Source organism: Hyperoodon ampullatus (assembly GCF_949752795.1).
Source record: "Hyperoodon ampullatus genome assembly, chromosome: 2".
NCBI lineage: Eukaryota > Metazoa > Chordata > Mammalia > Artiodactyla > Ziphiidae > Hyperoodon > Hyperoodon ampullatus.
In genome coordinates, this window is record NC_136915.1 from 161,690,461 (window position 1) to 161,713,733 (window position 23,273).

Here is a 23,273-nt window from a genome sequence, read left to right on the forward strand (position 1 = left end):
GCTCAGGTGGATCCTCTCATCAGAGTAATTATGGGAAAGACCTTTAGCCAGCATTCTACTTTGGAAAGAATTTTGAGTCTATATGTGGCTAAATGTTGACTTCTGAAGATGTAGTTTAAATGTCCTTTTCGCTGTATGCCCTCTGGCCCCTTTGGCAAGGTCTTTGTTGCTCCCACAGCCCTTTCTACATATCCCTATCATTATGCTTATCACACTCTGTTGTAATCTTGAGATGCAGGCTTCTCTCCAACTATACCGTGAACTCCCCAGAGGCATGTCTTAATCATTCCCCTCCTCTACCACACTCAAGCTTGTGTGCTCCACCCCAGGTTATTTGCATCTAACTCTGATAGTTGCACCACGGAAGTAGTGACACTTCCGTGTTTCTGAGTGAATGAAAGAAAAAGAGATGTACTTGGGCTGGATATAAAATTTACACCTAATTAAAGAACTTAAAAGGAATTATTTTTAGAGAGACTCTTTTTTTAAATAGAGAAATAAGAGGACAAAAACATTTATCTGGTACATGTGGCTTAAAATCCAAGGAAGCATCACTATAAATATGGGGCTGATGTATTTTCAGGGTTGGCCCATACCCATCCCAGTGGCAGGCCTGACAAGTGGTTGGGCTTAAATAGGGCTGAGGACTCTGGAGTCAGAGGGTTTCTGAGGTTTAAGGAGCAGGCAAAGGCCTACAATTCCAGGAGATAAATCCAAAGGAACACCAAATATGCGGAGCCAAAGCAGGTGCAGAAATCTTGGAGGTGTTTGGAGCCAGGGAGAGAGAAGGCAAATGCAGGTGAGCCAGGAGCAGTGAAGTAGGAGGGGCCCCTGCTGAGCGACTGCCCAGACATCCATTTGTCACTTGCAACATATTTTTGCAGCTTAGTCCATCTCTAAGCCTAGATGCATCCAGGGTCATGAACAGAGCAGATAAATGAGGCAATAAAATTTTAAAACGGAGATTCTGGGTGAATCTTCAGCAACACTAGCCCCTGTGAAGGAAGCCATCTGAGCAATGGCCTGGTGGCCCATCGCCATTGTCAAACAGTCCAGACACAGGTCCAGCAAGCTAGGGGCTCTGGCACCAATCAGCTCTGTGGCCCTGGGGAGCCTTATACCTATTTGGGGCCTCTATTTCATTCTGAGAAATGGGGATAACAGTGTCTCCTCCACCTACTTTGCAGGGTTATTGTGAAGATCAGATAAATCTTAAGAATGCCTGAAATAAGAAATCTGAAAATGCTGCAGAAACCTAAGGGCATTATCAGGATCCTCTCTCTCTCTCTTTTTTTTTAGTTTATTTATTTTATCTATTTATTTTTGGCTGCATTAGGTCTTCGTTGCTGCACATGGGCTTTCTCTAGTTGCGGCAAGTGGGGGCTATTCTCTTCATTGCGGAGCACAGGCTCTAGGCACGCGGGCTTCAGTAATTGTAGAACGCGGGCTCAGTAGTTGTGCCTCACCAGCTCTAGAGCATAGGCTCAGTAGTTGTGGCGCACGGGCCCAGTTGCTCCGTGGCATGTGGGATCTTCCCGGACCAGACCTCGAACCCGTGTCTCCGGCATTGGGCAGGCAGACTCCTAACCACTGCACCAACAGGGAAGCCCAGGATCCTCTCTTTAAATTGAAAAAATAATGCTTTTTATTTGCCACTCTTCTCTGCAGAGTTCAAAGTCCTCAAAAAGCATTATTTTCTTGACAGAAACTGACACTTTTCAGAGACTTCTGCTGGGAAATCAATTGAAGAGGCTAGAAAACCTTTGCACAGCCTATTTTTAATCTTGGAAATAAGCTAATACACCGATTCCTTACAGCTATCACTGTGACTTTTAAAGAGAAGATGTCCCTGAGTTGTCTGTCATGGCTTTTCTGGTAGCTGTTGCAAAGGGAGTCCCTTCAATCAAGCCACAATGTCAGCTCAAAAGTGCAGAGATATCTGGGGTGGGTACAGTGACAGAAGCCATGGTGAAGCCTAGTGTCCTATGGTTGCTATTTGGATTTCATCCTGTAAGTGGTTTTAGTCTGAGTTCTGGATTTAGAACCCTCCTTGCGCTGTACCTCTGAAAAGACAAAAACAATTATTGTAGTAACAATATATTTACTAAGGACTTTTAACTTTACAAAACATTTTTAAAATTCTGTTCTGCATGAGTAAGCCCCAAGCTACAAACTATTTGCCCAAAACTTGACTCTACATGGGTTATTGGGATTGAGAATGCATTTTCTCAAAGTTTCAGTGTAGTCAATTAGTGGGTCCTGGAAAAGAGTAGTATGTGGTCAAGGAGAGAAGAGAAAGAAGAAGACTATTTCTTCCTTCCAGTACGTACCCCAAGCTTGGTGGGAAAAAAATTCAAATAGAGCTAGTATCCAGAATCCTCCCAAATCCATCACTGTACCCCTTTTGTATCTCCTGGTCCCTCCCTCCAGTGTCCCGTGCACAGACCCTACACAAGCCCCACCCTTGGGATGGGTGCAGGAGGACTTCTGCTGTCAAGCCTGCTCTCCCTGGCTGCTCCATGACACCAAGGTTCTCACCTGGAATCCTTCCAACTGGCTGCTGCCACCTTCATCCCACATTTGACGGTCACCTTGTTCACACCCTGTCTTGTCCCCATTCCTAATCATAAGCCTCACTTTGATCAGAGACTAAGCCATATTCATCTTTGTAAACTCCCCTCTCGATTCCTTTCTTCATTAATAACTCAGAACACAGTGATTTGCTAATTGTTAAAAATGACATAAAACAAAAATAAATGTCTTCCTACGCTATCCAAATCTCTTTACTCAGCATTCACAAGGCTCCTACCTTTGCCATATGATTTTCCATTCCTTCACTGCACAACTATCAGGAGAGAAGTGATCTCCCTGCACTAACTCATATAAATATGACCCAGTATATGCCATATGCATGTCAGATTGCTCCAGGGGTGTCTGTATTTTTTAAAGGAGCTGCCTGCTAATTCTAAGAAATGTCTAACTTGTGCGTTTTTCGGAGAAATGTTCAGGTCACCACATGGCATGGGGACTGTCTTGCTTAGCAGCCAGTTCCCCTAAGCTTTGCAAGGCTTCTCATCCTCTACTTTTGAGCCCCTGGCAATGACTTTGATGAGGGCGTGGAGGAGGGGAAGAGTGGCAGTAACCTCACCTTGTGTAGGTTATTGTTTGCAGGTTGGGGCCTAACTGTATATCGTTATCCTCCACCTAAAATTATTAAAACCTTTTAATTCTGGATTTAAACTAATCCCCAAGACTTTTATGGAAATGAACAAAACTAAAGTGACTCATTCTATGTTGAGGTAACCGCCCCAGTTTAACACATAGACCTTTTGTGTGGTTTGCATACAGCATTTAGTTTTCTGTAAACTGGAAAAAGTCTAGATTCCAGATTATCAGGATAAAATTACACCACAATAGGAGGAGATACAATTTTTTTTTTAATTCATGAAAACCCCCTCACATATATTCAGACCTAAAGCTAAAGGATTTTCACACCTGTAATGATCAACATTTTACCAGTTCAGAGTTAACAGAAGGGGAGAAAATGGGCTCACACTCCTCCTCCAACATTGACAGGATATACCATAGCTGGGCCAGAGACTGTGAGGGATTGACTAATTTACTGCGTTTGCTGGGGGGGCATAGGTAGAGACAGGGGTGACAGAGAAAACAGAAAGTAGATATCTGCCCAGTACTACCCCTGGCACCAGGACTTGTCCTAGGAACTGATGCAGGTTGAAGATGAAAGCAAAAATCAAAAAATAGCCTTCAATACTGGGGATATTAAGAACTGTTTGAGGGCAGATTATAGATTAATTACAGATAAGAAAATGAAGAGTTAAATTCCTTTTCCTATAGAATAAAGAAGATTATTTTCATCATAGACAATCCACTAAGTACTACAAACTAAAGACAAAATTCCCCATAAACCTCCATCAACCAGAGACAATATATACCAATGTTTGCCCATATTTTGTTCTGGTCTTTCTTCTAGCTTTAAAATATTGTGTCATATCCTGTTTCCTGCATTTGATATTTTAACATAAGAATTTCTCATGTCATTACAAATTCCTTGCAACTACTATTTTAATGGTTGTATAATATTCAGGTATTTTAACGTTGCATAATTTATTTAATCTTTCTTCCATGATTGGAAAGGTAGGTTGTTTTCATTTTTTCTTCTTAGATACAATGATACACTGAACACCTTTGTGCATTAATTTTTGTTTCTGTATTTAGGATTATTTCCTTAGACTAGATTCTCAATAGTGAAATTATTAAGTCAAAGTATATGTGTATTTTTAAGGCATATCCATACATACACTCAAATTATTTTCTGAAAGAGCTATATCTGTTTGTCCACCCACAAGTATTATTTGTAAAACTAATTACTTTGCCCCCTCTGGCCAGCATTGTATTCTTTGCTTTTAAAAAGCTTTGCCAGTTTTATAAGTAAAAATTGTATCTCATGTTAGTTTATTAGTTACCATTGTTAGTCATTTGGTTTTCCTTTTGAGACTTGTCTGAACAAGATAATTATATAATTATATGTGTGCGCATTCCTAGGAGAAGTACGAACTAGTAGATCACCACTAAAGATATTGATACTCTTCTAAAATATTTATGACCCAATCAAATTTTTGCTCATAAATACAACCTAAATAAAGCAAAATGAGAAAGCAATCGTCACCTTTCTTTGGAGATTTTGAGGCTCTTTCTACTGGCCTGATTTCTTCTTCTTCATCTTTTTCTTCTTCTCTTTCTCCTTCATTTTCTTCTTCTCCTTCAGATTCCTTCTCTTTATACTTCATCAGTATTTCCTCTAGTTCTTTCTCCAGTTCTTTATTTCTTATAAGGGTATAATGAAGTTTTTCATTCGCATCATCAAACTTCTCCTCTGCTTGTCTGGCTCTGCTTTCAACCTCTCTGATGTGGACAAAATCCAGAGAAACACAATAAAATGGAAAGGTTTGGAAAAGTGTCTTTCATATCTAGAAACTCATTATCCAAAAAAGGCAGTGGGATTAGAAGAATATATCTGAACAGTACAAATAAGGGAAGCAGCAGCATCAATGTTTAGCCAAGAATTGGGGGCCTAGGAGCTACTCTGGATGGTAATGTCGGAGTGCAGTCATGGTGTGATTGAAGAATACGATATATTTATCATTTCTTAGTGAAATCTGACTTTTGGGTATTTGGAATTCTTCATCAATAGCCAAGGAACCCCTTTTCAGTGGTTAATCTTGGCTTCTCTTTATTGATGTGATCCAACAAACAAATAAAATAGTGTCCCTTCTTTTCCAGCACCTTTAAAACCAGATCTTACAATCAAGAAAACCAGTCTGAAGTGTGTTTCTTAATTACTAGGGCACATGTTATATGTCTATATTCTCTTCTCATAGCAGTCTTAGCTATTTAACTCTGTGGTCATTCCTACTGTTTGGGTTATGTAACCTTCTTTCCTGCACACAATAGCTTCTCCCAGTTCCATTTATTTCTCTAGTTCATCTCTTAGAAACATACTGAGTTGGATCCCTCCTAACACTCTACTCCCACCCCAGATTTACACATACACACTTGACTTCCTCCATCTTCACTGTGGCTGAGGACAGATGTCCCTCCTGGAGCAGTGTAGTTCACTGCCTCTAGCAGAAGATTTGAAGACACCCATCCCACTTGTAAGGAAAAAGGAAGCAGGAGAACCAAAGGTAAGCCAAGAGGCGTGCATTTCTCAGCTAGACCTCCTGGTCAGCAATCTTTGTCTTCTTACCATTTTGGTGTCTCATACTTACATTAACTTCTCCTGCATGCGTTCAATTATAGCCATTGCTTCAAGATACTTTGGGGCCAATGTACCTTCATTAGCTGATTCTCTCTGACAAAGAAAGTATGTACTATGAATGAACTGAGAGTCCCAAAGATAAATAGCCTCTTTCTTCAGTATGTTCTGGACCAAGCCTTATTTTTCTACTATTCATGTTTATATAGCAGATGATTAAGCACACTCTTAATACCAAAGAAGAATAGGGATTTCCTGTGGCCAAATACCATACCAGCTTGCAAATTATTCACACTCTGGTGGACATAAATTTGATTAGAGTTGTAAAGAAGAAGCAGGGAGAACAATATCAACAAAAAGAAGCAGGGAAAGAAGAAAAGGTTTAAAAAATAAAGAGAAGGGTAAACATGTTTCTTTAATTAAGTTAAAGATCAAGAAAATTAACTATATTTATCTTATTAATAATTTACTTCATTAAGCACATAAAAAATTGCAAATTGCAAAATTCAATAAGATCTTTCAGTTCCTTAGGGAACTTCATAAATATCAAGGCAGAGAAAATATGAAAAAAACAAAACAAAACCTCTTTTACTTATTTTGACTCTATATTCCAGAAAACAAAATAAGAAGAAGATAAAAGAGAAAATTTAGAAGACAAAAACTATAAGCATATTTTGAAATGAATATTATGAGACATTTTCCTAGAACTGTGTACTTTTAAAAATCTCATTTATTCATGTTTCCCAAACAGAGGCAAGTAAAAGTTAAACCCCACCTTACAGATGGAAAGGGAGATCTAAGAGGATAGGTAGCCTGCCATAATCACAGAATGATCTAGCGGGTTAAAGCAAAACCCTCATCTAGGCCTCTCCATCCTCAATCACATATTCCATGGCACTATGCTCGCTTTTTCTAAAAGCAAACCAGCGAAAAGAAACTGTATCAAACATTTTCACTTTTACTCTAGCTCTTTTACTCTCTTCTTATTTTCCCAGTCACATATTTTCCTCATTCTGTTTTGCTTCTCCTTTGGGCAGTTTGTTTGGGAAGTAAATGCTGTCATTGTTCAGCCTGGACCAGCAACCTGGGATGTGGCTGTGCCTATACAGCACACACTACTAATTTATTTGTTCTTTGAATCCAAAAGAAAGGCTTTCAGAGCAGAGGCATCTGGAAATGCAGTTCCACACTTGATTTATATAGCTGCATGAAACAGGTTTAACTGTAGGTGGAAACCAAAGTAAACCAGGAGTGTACTCTGCTAACTGTATCCATTTGAGCCTTCCGACTCTCTATTAATTCAATAGATAGATATTTAGTTACAATGTGCGAGGAAAACATCCCTCTGTTTTGACACCAGCAAGTACAGATTAATGTTTTGTGGTCCACTTCAAACCCTTCAGCAGGAAATTCCCATGGTCCAAAATGCTGGACGTTGGGCTTCTAGAATTATGGCCTCCTCTATGTACGCCAGGTGACAACCTTCCCTGCGTCACCCATGTACTGACACAGATGCCTCAAGGCTTATCACAGATACTGTCTTGGGCCCTCTTCTCATATTTTGAAGCTTCCTCTGGCTTTTATGCTCTTTTACCTGCTGTATAATAGAGACACACGTGGGCCGCACGGCTCTTGGAAGCAATCGCATTAGACCTTTCTTATTCGTGCCAACCTGCTGTAGCTTTGAGCTAGTCTCTCTCTCTGACTCCAATTATGCCTTTGGCCTTTTTGGCTTGGTCTTCCTGAGGTTTGACTCTACTAATGGACTTTAGATTGGACTAATACCTCTGGCTTGAGCCTATCGCAGGGAGGATCTGGCTCTAGACCCAGTTCCTTGGAATCCAACACTCAGTACTGAACTCCTAGCCAGCTACAGTGCCCCTGTCACCTTTGGACATATTTTCTGGAACCACCAATTCCAAGGACTCTTCCCTGTTGCTGTTATAAGATGGGTAAGTTAGTTACTGCTCTTAATACCTATGCCTGGGGTACATGGTATTGTGGGAGGAAAACACAGGCTCCTAAGGGCCTCCTTCAGCTTGGTGAAAAAATACTGCTGATCCCCCAAGTCTGGCCCCTACTCTCCCTTCCAAAGGAGTTCACAGGTGGTCCAGCAAAATCTCCCATTTTCCTCATACTTACAACTCTTTACAGACAGCCAGGACCTATGGTTTGAAGATAGGCCTAAAAGAGACAGTTTCTAACATCTTGCTTGTTAAAGTAGCTGAGCTGTAGGCAAGCCAACTCATGCAGCCAGACGGCAGTGCTTAGGGTCCACTGTAGCTAGGAGCACTTTGGGAGCCTCAGGGAGAGCCTGCTGAATTTAGTCACCCCATACCTCCACCATTCGGTTGCAATGTTAGAGCTCAGGCTGCTTCTCCTCCAGGGACAACTTTGGAATGAGTCCAGTTCAGAGAGGGCCACAAGGGGTGCCCTGCAACAGGATCTCAGACCTGATTAAACTGGGCTGCACCTGAAGGCAGAGCAGCCTTTCCTCAGGATGAGCAGAGGCAGTCAATGCTGCTTACTGGGGTCACTTGATTTACCAGTGAATCAGGCAAGTGCCAAATTGGGTATTGACTGAAACAGGCACAGCAAGCCAAGCCTTGTACATGGCTCCTGCTTTGAGTATGGTCTTCAGGAATTCCCACAAAGTCCTAATTTCCAGCTAATTGAAGAGAGTTTGGAATAATTGATAGTTCACCCCTTCTCCTCCTAGTTATGGTGGACACTAGGGCATCAGGTAACGATATGAATGAAGCCCTGGTTTAGCAGGCCAAGCAATTAGCCTGTCCAAGCTGGTGGTGACTTACCGCCACTACTCCTGTTATCACTCATATCTCAACCCCCAGAAAATCCTGTGCTGGAGTCATTTGAAGGAGGAGATACGAGGAGCAACTGGAATTCTCCGTGCTCAGGTCCCTAGCCTCCCAGTGGTCTGGAGCTACTTCTCACTGGAAACCCAGGACCCAGCTATCGCTTGGCGCTCTCCTGCTCTATAACTCAGCTCCCGGAGACAAGACAAGTTATGCCTGCAAACCACAAGGTTTCCGCTTCCCTATCCCTTCCTTCCTTTTCTCTTTCCTTCCCCAGTGTCAATCAAACATACTGCCTCTTGGGAGTTGTTTTCAGACCAGAAAGAGAGAGTGCCATTGCCCAGGAGGACTGGTGCCTTGGATCTGTATCCTTGTTAAATGGTTGCTTATGTTCTTAGGGCCAGAGGCTAAGTGTCTGTCAAAAAATAAATTAAAATTTTTGTTTTTAAATAAAGGAAAAACAAACAAGCAAACAAAAGCAAAAGAAAATTTTACAGTGAAACTTTTGAAACTTTAAACTGCCCTCAGGGAGCCCCAATGTCTTTGTGAATGGAAGGAGCACAGAGCCAAGGCCCTTCCTGCCCCATGGAGCCTGCAGTGCAGTCCAAATCAAGATAGCACTTCCCCCAGCTCCACTTCCTGCCCCAAATCTATGACCTCACAAGCCAGGTCAAGCACTCTTCATTCTCTGGGTACCAACATCTCCAAAGATCAACCTTGTCTTCACTTGCCTAGCACAATTAGGGCCCCTCTGTTTGAGTACCTCGTGATCCCTTTCTACCTGTCCAGTGGTCCGGCCACCATCCCATAGGATGAATGTGATTCTTCTTTACCTCCAGGAACTTGAAAGTACATCTGGATGGCATCTTAGTCTATTCCCCAGGCCTAATGGTCAATGAGAACCTGGACAGTTTGGTCTTCAGTGATCTATAGTAGAACATTAGCAACTTTTCAAAGCCTAGAGATAGACTTTCTGGGCCCCATCGTCCTCAGGTGAGCTAGCCACAGAGCACCACACTGTCCCAGATGGAATTCTGGCATCCTGGAGCAGAAGCCCCACACCACCAGAGACAAGCACCACACCCTCCGTTTTGCCCCAGGCTACAGATTCCTATTTTCCTGTCGGCTTCCTGACTCACTCTGGACCTGACCCTGATGCCTTGCCAGGATAGCATAGCAGGGTTTTCACCTCAGGGGAGCAAATCTGGGGCAGGAGGGCTTTGGGTGGGACTCCTGGGGGTTCTCAAATAGTAAAGTGCTACCCTTTACCTGCTTTTTTTTTTTTTTTGCGGTACGCAGGCCTCTCACTGCTGTGGCCTCTCCTGTTGCAGAGCACAGGCTCCAGATACGCAGGCTCAGCGGCCATGGCTCACGGGCCCAGCCACTCCGTGGCATGTGGGATCTTCCCCGACCGGGGCACGAACCCATGTCCCCTGCACCGGCAGGCAGACTCTCAACCACTGTGCCACCAGGGAAGCCCCTACCTGCCTTTTTTAAAATATGTCTCATGACATTGCATTTGCATTGCTTACCCTTACCTCTTTGCCTCACAGTCTTAATGACTGACATATTAACATAAAATTTTAGAAACTTGTTGAAAAGGCATTACTTTGGGAGAATGTGATCGCAGCCTCCCCCCACCCCCATGTACCACTCTAACTCCAATTTTGCCAGCTCCTGCCTGACTCTCCACATGGTATCTCCCAGTTCTTCCTCCCAGAGTTGGAGCCTATTTCCTACAACCTCCCTGGACATACATCTCTGCAATCTGCCTCTACTTTGGACCATGCTGCCACTTTAGTGATCTAGCTGCCATCCACCAGGACCCTCACCACAGCTCCTCACCCCTACATGCACCAGTGCCTATTCAGATGTGTCAGACTCCTAGCAATGAAATGGTTCTTAACTTTGGGGTTGAGAAATTTGATGATGTCTATGGATTTCCAGCACATACCCCCCCTTCCCCAAGAAAATGCACAGTATGAAAACACATACAAAATGGTGCATTCCATTTCAGGGGATTAGTGGGATGAAGCCCACCCAGAGACTCCTAAAGTCATGGCATCCTGTACAGAGAGATAGCAATCTAGAGCTGACTTAAGTGTGAATGGTCTTAGAACATTTGTGAAGGAATTTTAAATCTGCTTTCCTACTGAGTTTCCATAGCTACTGTCTAAAGGTTTCCAATTTCCCAATAATTCTTGTGGTATCTTCTCATCACAGCTATCAATAGAGTCTGCTGAATGAATATATTTAAAACTTGGTCAAATGTTGACCAGACATTGTTAAGTTAAGGAAAGGGATGAAATGCTGATTTTAAAATGAGGTTTAGGACTTCCCTGGTGGCACAGCGGTTAAGAATCCACCTGCCAATGCAGGGTACACGGGTTCGAGCCCTGGTCCGAGAAGATCCCACATGCTGTGGAGCAACTAAGCCCGAGCGTCACAGCTACTGAGCCTGTGCTCCAGGGCCCACGAGCCACAACTACTGAAGCCCGCGCACCTAGAATCCATGCTTTGCAATAAGAGAAGCCATCGCAATGAGAAGCCCACGCACCACAAGGAAGAGTAGGCCCTGCTCACCACAACTAGAGAAAGTCTGTGAGCAGCAACAAAGACCCAACACAGCCAAAAATAAAATAAATAATTAATTAATTTTAAAAATTAAATAAAATAAAATGAGGTTTAAAGAAGAGAATGAAAAGTTTTTATAAAGCTAAGGTGAACAAACGAGTTTTTCCAAGGATGATGATGGGAGAAAAAAAATCTGGAAAATATATTACTTAGGAGTTCCCTTGGAAAAGCTAAAAGTTATGTTAGATCCATATCATTTTTACAAATGTTAAATTTCCTAGTTTTTTTTTCTCTAGTTTTGAATTTCCTAGTTGAGTTTCAGCTACGTACCCAAGAAGACAATACATCTGTTTCAAACAGAGGTTGGGAATGGACATTTTCGTCTACTCCAATGACTCGAATGAGTTTTTCCTTCTCTGTAGATGTTGAAGGTTTCTAGGGCACAGAAATACCACGGACATGTTAGTGAGCTGGTGTGTGACACAGTGGCCTGGCAAGTTGCCTGGCACCATGTCTGAAGCTTTAGTTTTCCATTTGCTTTAATCATTCAACAAGCATTTTTGAAGATTATAGGAAACACTGTGGAAGAAGTTAGTGGGGATGGGGAAGTGGGGACAAGGGGAGATAACTGTGAGAAAAACAAAGAGGATTTCTTCCAGACCTCAGGAACTCACAGAACAGTGGGGGAGATAAGCAATAAAATAATTATGGTCTACATGATTACTTTTAGCATAGAGGTGTGTTCCGAGAGCTATGTACACCCAGAAAAGGGCCCTGCATTCTGTCTAGACACTCAGGGATTTTTTTACAGAGAAAATGATATTTGAAAGCTGAATAGGAGTTTGTAAAATAGAGAGAAAAGGGCCTGAACTAAGGCCACAGAAGAAGGGAAGGAGGGGATTTAAAAGGTGTGACAGGGCTTCCCTGGTGGCGCAGTGGTTGAGAGTCCACCTGCCGATGCAGGGGACACGGGTTCGTGCCCCGGTCTGGGAAGATCCCACATGCCGCGGAGCGGCTGGGCCCGTGAGCCATGGCTGCTGAGCCTGCGCGTCTGGAGCCTGTGCTCCGCAACGGGAGAGGCCACAACAAAAAAATAAATAAATAAATAAATAAAAAATAAATAAAAGGTGTGACAGATTTAGTGGCCAAAAAATAATGTTTTCCATTTATTTTGCCTTTTATATGCCAAGCACTGTACCCGAAGTACAACAGAAACTGCTGGTGAAAAGAGGCTTCGGTGTTATATAATATTTTTGTTCTGTCGTACTGCATGTAGAGTGAGTAGAGGATCTATGTCACAGCCTGGGGTCATGCCAACATTTAAACTATTCACAGAAGAAACACCCCAGGGAAGTAAGTTAAGACAAAATGGAGAGTGATCATGAGTTCTGAAAGCTAAAGACAATAGCAGTCCACCCAGGAATTAGCGAGGGCTCTTATGCCAGACTAAACTAGGTTTGAAGGCTGGTTCTGCCATTTATAGCTATATGATTTTCAGTAAGTCAGTCAACCTTTCTGAGCTTCAGTTTTCTTATCTTTAAAATGGGGGCAATAATATCTACCTTGAGGTTGTGTTGTATAGATAAGAGTTAACATGTGCAAAGCATATAGGTCATGGTAGGCACACCATTATGGGTAGTTACCATTGTATTTTCATTACTATTATTATTACAGATGCCCCAAGAAGGGTTGTTTTTACTACTAATGCCACAACAGGGGTGGAGACAGGATAAGGAGGAGAGAGGTGTGGATGGCCTGGGGGGAGTGAGAAAAGGCAGCTCAGAATGGGAGCTGAAGAAGTGGAGACAAGGAGTTTAAACAACTATTTGAAAAATATGGCAATGAAGGGATACAGAAACAGCATCAGGGTGAGAGGTAGATTGTGTAGCTAACAGTAGTATAGGTGAATGAGGCTAGTGAGAAATGGCTGAATTTAGAAAGGAAGAGGAACACCCTATCCTTGGAAAATAAAGAGATAAGTGTGTCTGCAGGTATGATTAAACCTATATGAGGAAAGGAAAGAAGTTGAAGAGTTCACTCCAGATGCTCTATTTCTATTTTCAATGGTATATTTATATATATATATATATATATATATATATTTATTCACTCTTTAAAAATATAAAGGAAAAGGAAAAAAATACTAATCTTACCTCTTCTGCTTTCTCTTCTTCCTTTTCCTCCTCAAGTTTCTTATCCTCCATATTTTCTTCTTCATCCTCTTTAAGAAGCTTGTCTGCTCCAGGTGTAGTTACTTCTTTTACAGTATCCTTGAGACAAAACAATATTATATTATAGCTTAGTGGATATAAATATTTTAGCAGAATACTAGCAATATTTCCATTCAAAAGTATTTAATGAGCATTAATTTTGCAACTGGGCACTGTGCTAGTGATAAGGATACAAAGGCTAATAATAATCCCTGCCCTTAAGCAGCTTACAATTCAGTGGACAAGAAAATGCTATGGCTACATATAGTCACAGAGTAGGAGCACTTAATCCAGATCTGGTATTGGGCAGGGGTGAAAGAGAGGGTTAATCAGGGAGGTTTCATGGAGGACATAATGTCTGAGTTTCTTCTTGAAGAATTAGTGAGGAGAAAAAAGATGGCACAAGGGAGTTCCAGGCAGAGAATGTTATTTGTACGTGATTGGCTCTAAGAACAAAAGCAGTTCAAGAGGACAGAAACTTAGAGGCAGATGGGCAGGGGCACAATCACAGAGGAAGGGCTAGAATATTATGCCAGGGAGATTGGATTTTATCCTGAAGGCAGTGAGGTACCTATAAATCAATTGACCTGTTTTGCATTTTAAAACAATCACTCTAGCAACAGGCGAGTAGATTTAAAGAGGAGGAAGGAAGGGAAGGTGGGGTGATTAATTGATTGAATGGATATGGGATGGTTAGGGAAAGGAAGCATCTTGAATGTCACCTGGTATATACACTATATACCACTACATAGGCCACTGCATAGATGATAATGCCATTCACAGAGATAGTGAACAAAGTTGGATATGCAGGTTTGGGAACATAGATGAATTCAGATTAGGCTGTGTGAGTTTGAGGCACCACTAGGATAGCCAAGTGGAAATAAGTAAGTAGCTGAATTTGTGGATCTGAAGTTTAGATTGGAGGGATTTTGGCTAAAGGTAAAGATTTAACAGTTATCTACATTTAGTTAAAGCCAAGAAAATAAATTATATCGCCAAAGGAGAACTTGTGAAATGACTAGAGGATGAGGCCTTAGGACAGGAACCTAGTCACATAAAAGGTCAGGGAAGAAAGAAGAGCCTGCAAAGGAGGGTAAAAGTTGCCTCAGAAATGTGAGAGGGCCACCAGAAAAGCCAAAAGAGAAGAGAGAAGGAGTAAACAGTGTTGAATATCTCAATGGAGTCTGCGCAAATATTGACTGAAGACTGTCCTACAGAAGTTTATTGCAGCAATGTTTATAAAACAAAGCTAGATATAAGCTCAATGCCCACGATAGGAAAATGCACTTAAAAATTATGGTATAAACCATACAAGTTATTTTATAGCAATTTAAAATTATGCTGTAGAAATTATATACATGGTATAGAAAAATATTCACAATATATTAGGATATTTTTCCAAAGTGAAAATACCTTTTTTTCATGATAACACACTACTGATGTAAAATATTTGAAAGCTACAGAGAAATTAATAATCTGAACCCTCAGAGGTAACAACCTCTATCACTTTGCTGAATATTCTTCTAGTCTGCTTTATATACATATAAACGTGTTCATACAAATGAAATAATAATATATGTTATGTTCCCTAATCTGCTTTTCTCAATAACATATCATGGGTGATTCTTATTTCACTACATAATCATCTATTTTATCTGTAAGAATCTTATTATTTGAATGTACCATAATTTATGAAACCAATTCCCTATTGATCAATATTTATATTGTTTCTGGTATTTTGCAATTATAAATAATGTTGTAATTAATATTCTTATACAGATATATGTTAGAATTATCAGATAGACTACATAGTTATATTTACACTTTTAAAGAAATAAGAGATCGAAACTGTGAAAGATTACAAAAATAATCAGACTTGAAAAAGAACCAAACAGAATGTCAACAATTAAATTTAAAACTCAACAGAAAGCTTTCATAGCAGATTAAACTCAGCTGAAGAGCAAATTAGTAAATTGGAAAGTAAGTCAGAAGAAATCATCCAGGATGCAATGCAGAGAGACAAGGAGATAGAAAATATGAAAGAAGGTTAAAAGACATGGGGGACAGATTCTAATATATATCCATTCAAAGTTCCAGAAAGAAAGGAGAGAGCAAATATAGTAGAGACAATAATTGAAGAGATGATGACTGAAAATTTTCCAAATCTAATGAAAGATACCCACCAAAGAGTCAGAAAACCAAGAGAATCCCAAGCAAACTTTGAAAAGAAAAGAAAATCTTCACCCACATGTATCAGAGTGAAACTACAAAATCCCAAAGACAAAAAGAATATCTTAAAAGTAGCCAGAGAGAAGAGATGGATTAACTTCAAAAGAACTGACAGCTGGATTTTCAGTTGTCAATTTGGTAACAATAAAATCCAGAAAACAGTGGAAATAGTATCATAATATGTGCTGAGAGAAAAATCATCCTAGAATTGTATACCCAGAAAAAAAAATTTAAGAATGAGGGTGAAATAAAGATATTTTCAGACAAACAAAAATTGAGTTTGCCTCCAACAGATGCTCACTCATGAAAACTCTAAAGGTTAAGGCAGAATGAAAGAGGAGAAGAATTATTCAATGCAATCAGACAGGAAAAAGCAATTAAAGGCATAATAATTGAAAGAAAGAGGTAAAACTATCTCTATTTATAGGTGATTTGATTGAATATCTGGAGAACCCGAAAGAATCTATTGAAAAACTACTGAAACAATAAAATAATTTAGTAGAGTCACCATACATAAAATTAAAATACAGGAATCAGTAATATATACACAGTTAGCAATTAGAAGATATAATGGAAAAGAAGATCTCATTTAAAATACCAAAAAATAAAATAAAATACTCAGGCCTACCTTATAAGCAATGTGCAAAATGAGCAAACTATAAAACAGTACTGAAAGGCATAAAAGTAGACATCCTATATCTCATATTCTTCATAGAACAACTCAACAGCATAAACATGTCTGTTCTAAGTTAATATATAAATTTAATATCATCCCAGTTTTTAAGAATCATATATTTTCTAGAGGTAGATTAGATAGAAGAATAAGTAAGAGAGAATAGCCATAAAACACCTGAAAAAGATCAGTGAGGAAGGGCTGGCCCTACCAGATCTAAAAATGTATCACAAAGCCTCAATAATTAAAAGATTGTGGTGATGACTTGTGAATAGACAGATTAATATAGAATAATAGAAAACCCAGGAATAGACTTAGGTTGAATATAGCTATTTTCAAATATGAGAAATACTGTAACAGAATAGATGGAAATACTATAATGTGGGAGACAAATCAGCCCTTTCATATCAACCCAAAAGACTGAACTAGGACCAGTAGGCAGAAAAAAAGCTACAGGGAAACAGGTATCATTTAGTTCAATAAAAGAATAATGTTCTAATAGTCACTGTTCACCAAAAACAAAGGGACTAACTCTGAAAGTAGATCTTCATCACTTCAGATACTCAAACATAGGCATAATGATCAAGCATAGGTGTTATACTAAGACTGACGCATTAGATGGTTGGTTGAATTCAACCACATTTAAAATCCTTTTTGTTCTTAAGTCTCTGTGATTCTGTATAGGTCTTGAATTTTTTCCTAGATCTGATGTGCAGCCAAGATCATGTCTATGGTACTTCACTAAGTTTCTAAAACTGTACTGTAATTAAGATGTATAATGTTGAGATCATTCAGTGGTTAATTCAAAATAATTCTGGCCAAGACGTGGGCAGCAAAGAAAAATGAGAATTTGTTAAAGGCGTATAATTTAGAAAGGTGGTATTTCTTCAGTGTTTAAATGTAAAATAAGGGAGTTCCCTGGTGGTCTAGTGGTTAGGATAGGGAGCTTTCACTGCTGTGGCCCAGGTTCAGTCCCTGGTCGGGGGACTCTCACAAGCCATGCAGTGTGGCCAAAATTTAAAAAAAACTTTTTTTTAATAAATAAATGAATAAATGTAAAATAAAAGTGCTGCAAGTGTGTAGATAGAACCTTCCTTCTTAGACCCAAGAGCATTGACATATATGCCATCAGATCATACCTGTATAGTTTATGTCTCTAATAGCAACGGGAGCTTCTTCAGACTTTGCTGGAGGTGAACTTCCTCAAAGAGACTGAAGTAAAAATAAAGATTTGTGACTGCCATTAAGTACATGATATTCATTGACTTGGGATCCTCAGTAAACAGGTGGTTAAAAATACAGGATTAACATAGTAATATGGAGAGTGTAGAATGAGAAGGGAAAACAAGCCAAGGACAGAATATCAACATTTAAGAGGCAGGCAGAGGTCGAAGACTAAAAGAAGGAGTGTGAAAAGAAATAAAGAAGTAGGAGAAAGACGGAACTTTGGTCTTGCAAGGAGAGATTACCAAAAAAGTGAATGGTTAACAGGATCAAATGCTACAGAGAAGTCACATTAAATATGGGATTGGAGATATTTAGATGTGGCAATAAGGTCATTAGGGACCTTATAGTAGTTTTAGAGTTTTAAGAAAAGTGATTGTGATAGGAAGGAGGGAAAGAAGTAGTAAAGAAGGAGACAAAATCAAGGGGAATATTTTTTCAGATGGGAGAGAGACCATGTTTATAGAGGAAGGCATTAAAGATACAAAAGAAAGAAGACAATGTGCATGGGATTAAGTACTCAAAGGAAGAAATAACCTTGGATGGGAAGACTGAGACTTCAGTGTGAAGGGAGGAGGGAGGGTGCGTGCAGAAGCAGAGAAGTCTGAGGCTATGACTCAGGAAGTGGCAGGTAACTCCCCTCTGAAAGCCATCCTTTCCTCCATAAAGTAGGAGGCAAAATCACCCTCCAAGAAAGTGAGGAGAGACGTTTGGGTGATGATTCTCTCCTTTAGAAGGGAAAAGAGTTGCCAATGCTCTTGGTCACAACCAAAATTCTCTTCTGATAGAGCAAATGAATGAGGATTCAAAACACTGACTGGGAAAAGTCGCAGTACCCTTATCTATTGAAATACAGAAAGAGCATGAATAATGACCAGTGCTAACACATGGCAAATACCTCTTCTCCAAGTAGGTGCCATTTTTCTTCACGTGTCAGTAACTTTATTTTCCTGCCTTTGAGACCAGAAAGGAGGTGAGAGCATGTGGTGATCCACTCATAACATTCTCTCTGAAAAGAGATAAAAGATAATCACTAAGCAGAAAAAATCAGATTACACCAACTCATTTATTCACTCACTCCTACTGAGGAACTGCTAAGAACAATTCCTCTAAATATAACTCCATTCAATTAACTTTGTATCAGTTCAGTTCAAAGATTTGTGCAGAAGTGATTTTCTATTAATATAGACCTAAATCATATCATCTCTTATTGACAGGGTTTGGGATCTGGGTTGAAATGGGACAAGTAGTGAAGTGCTATAAAACTAGATGCAGAAAGACTGTTGGATTTACTAAGGCCTAATGGTTTGCCTCAATAAATGTTATGCAACTGACCAGGGTCAACTATAATTGTATAACAATAACAACAGCAAACACTTACATGGCACTTAATTATATGCCAGACTCTGTTCTAAGTATTGTGCATTATCAACTCATTTGATCCTCATTATGAGACTATTACTATCCTCATTTTTTAAGATGAGGAAACTGAGGAATAGAGCAGTTAAATATCTCGCTCAAGGTCACTTATATTACATTTATGCACTGTGCTTCAATTCTAATCCAGGTGGCCAGGGCTCTTAACCACAACAAAAATATTATTTCCTCTGCCCCCAATAAAGTGAATGAGTAAAGAGTTGAAGCACTTTTTTGGAAAAGGTGCTCACCCCTTATCTATTGAGATACAGGATTCCACAATAGCAGGTCTCATCCCTGCAAAGAGAATAGAAAAACTACATTTACTTTACCAAGATCTTCTAACAGCTAAGATCTGGTTTCAATGTTTAAAAGATGCATTATTCCTTACTAGTGAGAAAAAGCAGAGGGAACTAGGAAACATTATTTCCTCTGGGGAAGATGATCTGTTCACTCACACCATCAAAAAAACTGTACCATGTGGTGAAATAATCACCCACTTTAGGACCTTGAAATAACCCATAAAAAGCAGTAATACGTCTCTCATTTTTCCCATGATTAGACTTATTTTTTAAATTTATTTATTTTATTGATTTATTTTTGGCTGTGTTTGGGTCTTTGTTGCTGCACGTCGGCTTTCTCTAGTTGCGGAGAGCGGAGGCTACTCCTCATTGCGGTGCATGGGCCTCTCATTGCAGTGGCCTCCCTTGTTGCGGAGCATGGGCTCTAGGCACACGGGCTTCAGTAGTTGTGGCACGCGGGCTCAGAATTTGTGGCTCGTGGGCTCCAGAGCGCAGGCTCAGCAGCCATAGCTCACGGGCCTAGTTGCTCCACGGCATGTGGATCCTCCCAGGCCAGGGCCTGAACCCGTGTCCCCTGCATTGGCAGGCGGACTCCCAACCACTGCGCCACCAGGGAAACCCTAGACTTATTTTTAATTGTGGAATTATTGTGAAATGTCAGAGCCAAAAAATTTAAAAAATCAAATCCAAACCCTTGTGTTATGGATAAGGAATAGAAGCCTCTATAGGTAAAATAAGTTTACCACAGCTCTGTTAATGTCACTGATAAGTTTAAATTCTGCATTCAAAGGGTTAGGTTGATGTCTTACTGCATATCAGGAAAGAGGGTCAAACAAGGGAGGTGAAAGTATTAGGTTCTAGTCCTAAGTTCACCTAATTGGTTGTGACTTCTTGAGTAAACTCTTAATAGCCTTCACCTATTAAAAACAAATGAGGTTGGGGCTTCCCTGGTGGCGCAGTGGTTGAGAGTCCGCCTGCCGATGCAGGGGACACGGGTTCGTGCCCCGGTCTGGGAAGATCCCACATGCCGCGGAGCGGCTAGGCCCGTGAGCCATGGCCACTGAGCCTGTGCTCCGGAGCCTGTGCTCCGCAAGGGGAGAGGCCACAGCAGTGAGAGGCCCGCCTAACGCAAAAAAAACAAAAAACAAAAAACAAAAAAAAACAAATGAGGTTGTTGGTTTATTCTAGATGACCCCTATGCACTGGGGAGCTGGTAAAAACATTCACTGGCAGTGGGGGGGGATTCCCTAATTTGTAGCATTTGTTGATTTCCATAGTATATACTCCCACTATGGCAATTTCAATGGTATTCATTAATTCAGTATGTTATCGCTGAATGTGGAGTTGGGAAGAGGTCTGCACGGTCAGCTCTTGTGAGCCAGCATGAGCCTGCATCGTACCACTGCTCCTAAAGATCCTTCCAACTACAAAATTTGATGCATATTTTAACTTTATCGTATCTAGAAAGTATTTGTTAATTTTGCAAATAGTAATTACATTTTAAAAATCTTAGTTCTTCAGAGTTAACTCACCATCCATGAGAAATAATTAAACTATTCTCAGCTATATTTGCATTCTATGAAGCAGATCCTAGTCATTTTCTTATAAACTTCTGAGACATTGAAAATACTACCATAGGACTTCTGATGGGGAAAATATCAGTGGGAGTCTTTTTTTTTTTTTTTTTTTTTTTGCGGTATGTGGGCCTCTCACTGTTGTGGCCTCTCCCGTTGCGGAGCACAGGCTCCGGACGCGCAGGCTCAACGGCCATAGCTCACGGGCCCAGCCGCTCCGCGGCACGTGGGATCCTCCCAGAGCGGGGCACGAACCCGTGTCCCCTGCATCGGCAGGCGGACTCTCAACCACTGCGCCACCAGGGAAGCCCAGTGGGAGTCTTTTGATAAAAGTTTCATGTTAATCTACAGAGTCAAGCAAGTTTTCCATAGAGGTAAGCAAGTTTTCCTTCAAAACCTTCAACATCACCTTTGATCAGCTATAGATGAGGATAGCTTGGTTGCCAATCAATACACGTGGATCTCCTTCCATCAATACTCTAATTCTGGTAATGTCTGATTCAGGGCTGTGTTAATAAATGCTTCCTGTGTGAAGTAAAAAGACTAAAATTCATGTCTGGGGTGAAGGAGCATTTAAGAAGGGATGGTCCTGGGGCTTCCCTGGTGGCGCAGTGGTTGAGAGTCCGCCTGCCGATGCAGGGGACACGGGTTCGTGCCCCGGTCCGGGAAGATCCCACACGCCATGGAGCGGCTGGGCCCGTGAGCCATGGACGCTGAGCCTGTGCGTCCGGAGCCTGTGCTCCGCAATGGGAGAGGCCATAACAGAGAGAGGCCCAAGTACCGCAAAAAACAAACAAACACTGATATTCAAAAACAAAACAAAACTACATAGTCAATATCCTTCATGAAAATCAATGTAAAAATTCTACAAAGAACTTCAACCAACTGAATTTAGTAATATATAAAAAGATAGTACATCATGATCAAGTGGGGTTTATCCCCAGAATGCAAAGTTGGTTTAACATTTAATTCAAAAATCAATCAATGTAAGTGGTCATATTAAAAGACTAGAAAAGACAACTTATTGAACATCTCAGTAGATGCAGGAAAAGGATTTGACAAAATCCAACATACATTCCTGACTTTAAAAAGTTTTTCAGCAAACATGGAATAAAAATAAAACTTCCTATACCGCCTATTATACTTAAAGATGACAGAATAAATACTTTCCCCCTAAGACATAACAAGGCAAGGATGTCTGTTCTCATCACTTTTACTCAATCTGGTACTGGAGAGTCTAGTTAATACAATAAAGTAAGAAAAAGAAATTAAAGGCATGTAGATTAAAAAGGAAGAAATAAAACTGTTCCTATCTGCAGATACTTATGTACACAGAAAATTCTAAGGAATCTGAAAAGAAACTTCTTAGCAGGAATAAGTGAGTTCAGTAAGGTCACAAGATATGAAAAAATATATTTTAAAAGTCAGTGATACAACGTTCATTGCAGCACTATTTACAATAGCCAAGACATGGAAGCAACCTAAATGTTCATCGACACAGGAATGGATAAAGAAGATGTGGTACATACGCACAATGGAATATTACTTGGCCATAAAAAAGAATAAAATAATACCATTTGCAGGAACATGGATGGACCTAGTATCATACTAAGTGAAGTAAGTCAGACAGAGAAAGACAAACATCATATGATATCACTCATATGTGGAATCTGATTTCTAAAAAATGATACAAATGAACTTAATTACAAAACAGAAACAGTCTTACAGATATTGAAAACAAACTTATGGTTACCAAAGGGGAAATTTGGGAGGAAGGATAAATCAAGAGCTTGGGATGAACATACACAAATACTTTATACCAGATAGATAACCAACAAGGACATGCTATATAGCACTGAGAACTCTCCTCAATATGCTGTGATAACCTATAAGAAAAAAGAATCTAAAAAAGGACGAATACATGTATATGTATACTGAATCTCTTTGCTGTACACCTGAAACTAACACAACATTGTAAATCAACTATACTCCAATAAAATTAAAATGTTTTAAAAGTCAATGATAATTCTGTGTTAGCAAAGAATAATCAGAAATTGAAATTATTGAAGAATATAATTTGTAACAGTACCAAAATATGAAATACATAGGGACAAATCTTACAAAAGATATGTAAGACCTGTACACTGAAAGTACAAAATTTTGTTGAAGGAAATAAAGAAGGACTTACGTAAATGAAGAAATAAACCATGTTCGCAGACCCAAAGACTCAATACTGTTAAGATGTCAATTCTCTGCAAATTGATCAATAGATAAAATGTAATCATAATAAAAATCCCAATAGGCTTTTGTGGAAAAATTGATAAGCTAATTCTAAAAACTTTAAATATGGAAAGCAAAGGACCTAGAATAGCCTGGTCAAGCTTGAAAAAGAACAAATTTGGAGGATTTACATTACCTAATCTGAAAACTTATTTTAAAACCACAGTAATCAAGACAGTTTGATAATGGTGACAAT

At 40.0% G+C, this 23,273-nt stretch overlaps 1 protein-coding gene across 1 annotated transcript in view; it reads right to left on the bottom strand.

Annotated features, from left to right (window-relative positions):
* Positions 1–1,823: 1,823 nt before the first annotated feature.
* The window catches only part of AXDND1 (axonemal dynein light chain domain containing 1), a gene marked incomplete at its 5' end in the record, with an annotated part of 81,785 nt that continues 60,335 nt past the window's right edge, over positions 1,824–23,273 (bottom strand). The window contains 6 exons of the mRNA XM_079696811.1: positions 1,824–2,063; positions 4,691–4,926; positions 5,793–5,875; positions 11,500–11,604; positions 13,323–13,439; positions 18,404–18,514. Coding sequence (XP_079552937.1) covers positions 1,993–2,063; positions 4,691–4,926; positions 5,793–5,875; positions 11,500–11,604; positions 13,323–13,439; positions 18,404–18,514 — 723 coding nt within the window. The 3' untranslated portion in view covers positions 1,824–1,992. The remainder of the gene's footprint in view (positions 2,064–4,690; positions 4,927–5,792; positions 5,876–11,499; positions 11,605–13,322; positions 13,440–18,403; positions 18,515–23,273) is intronic.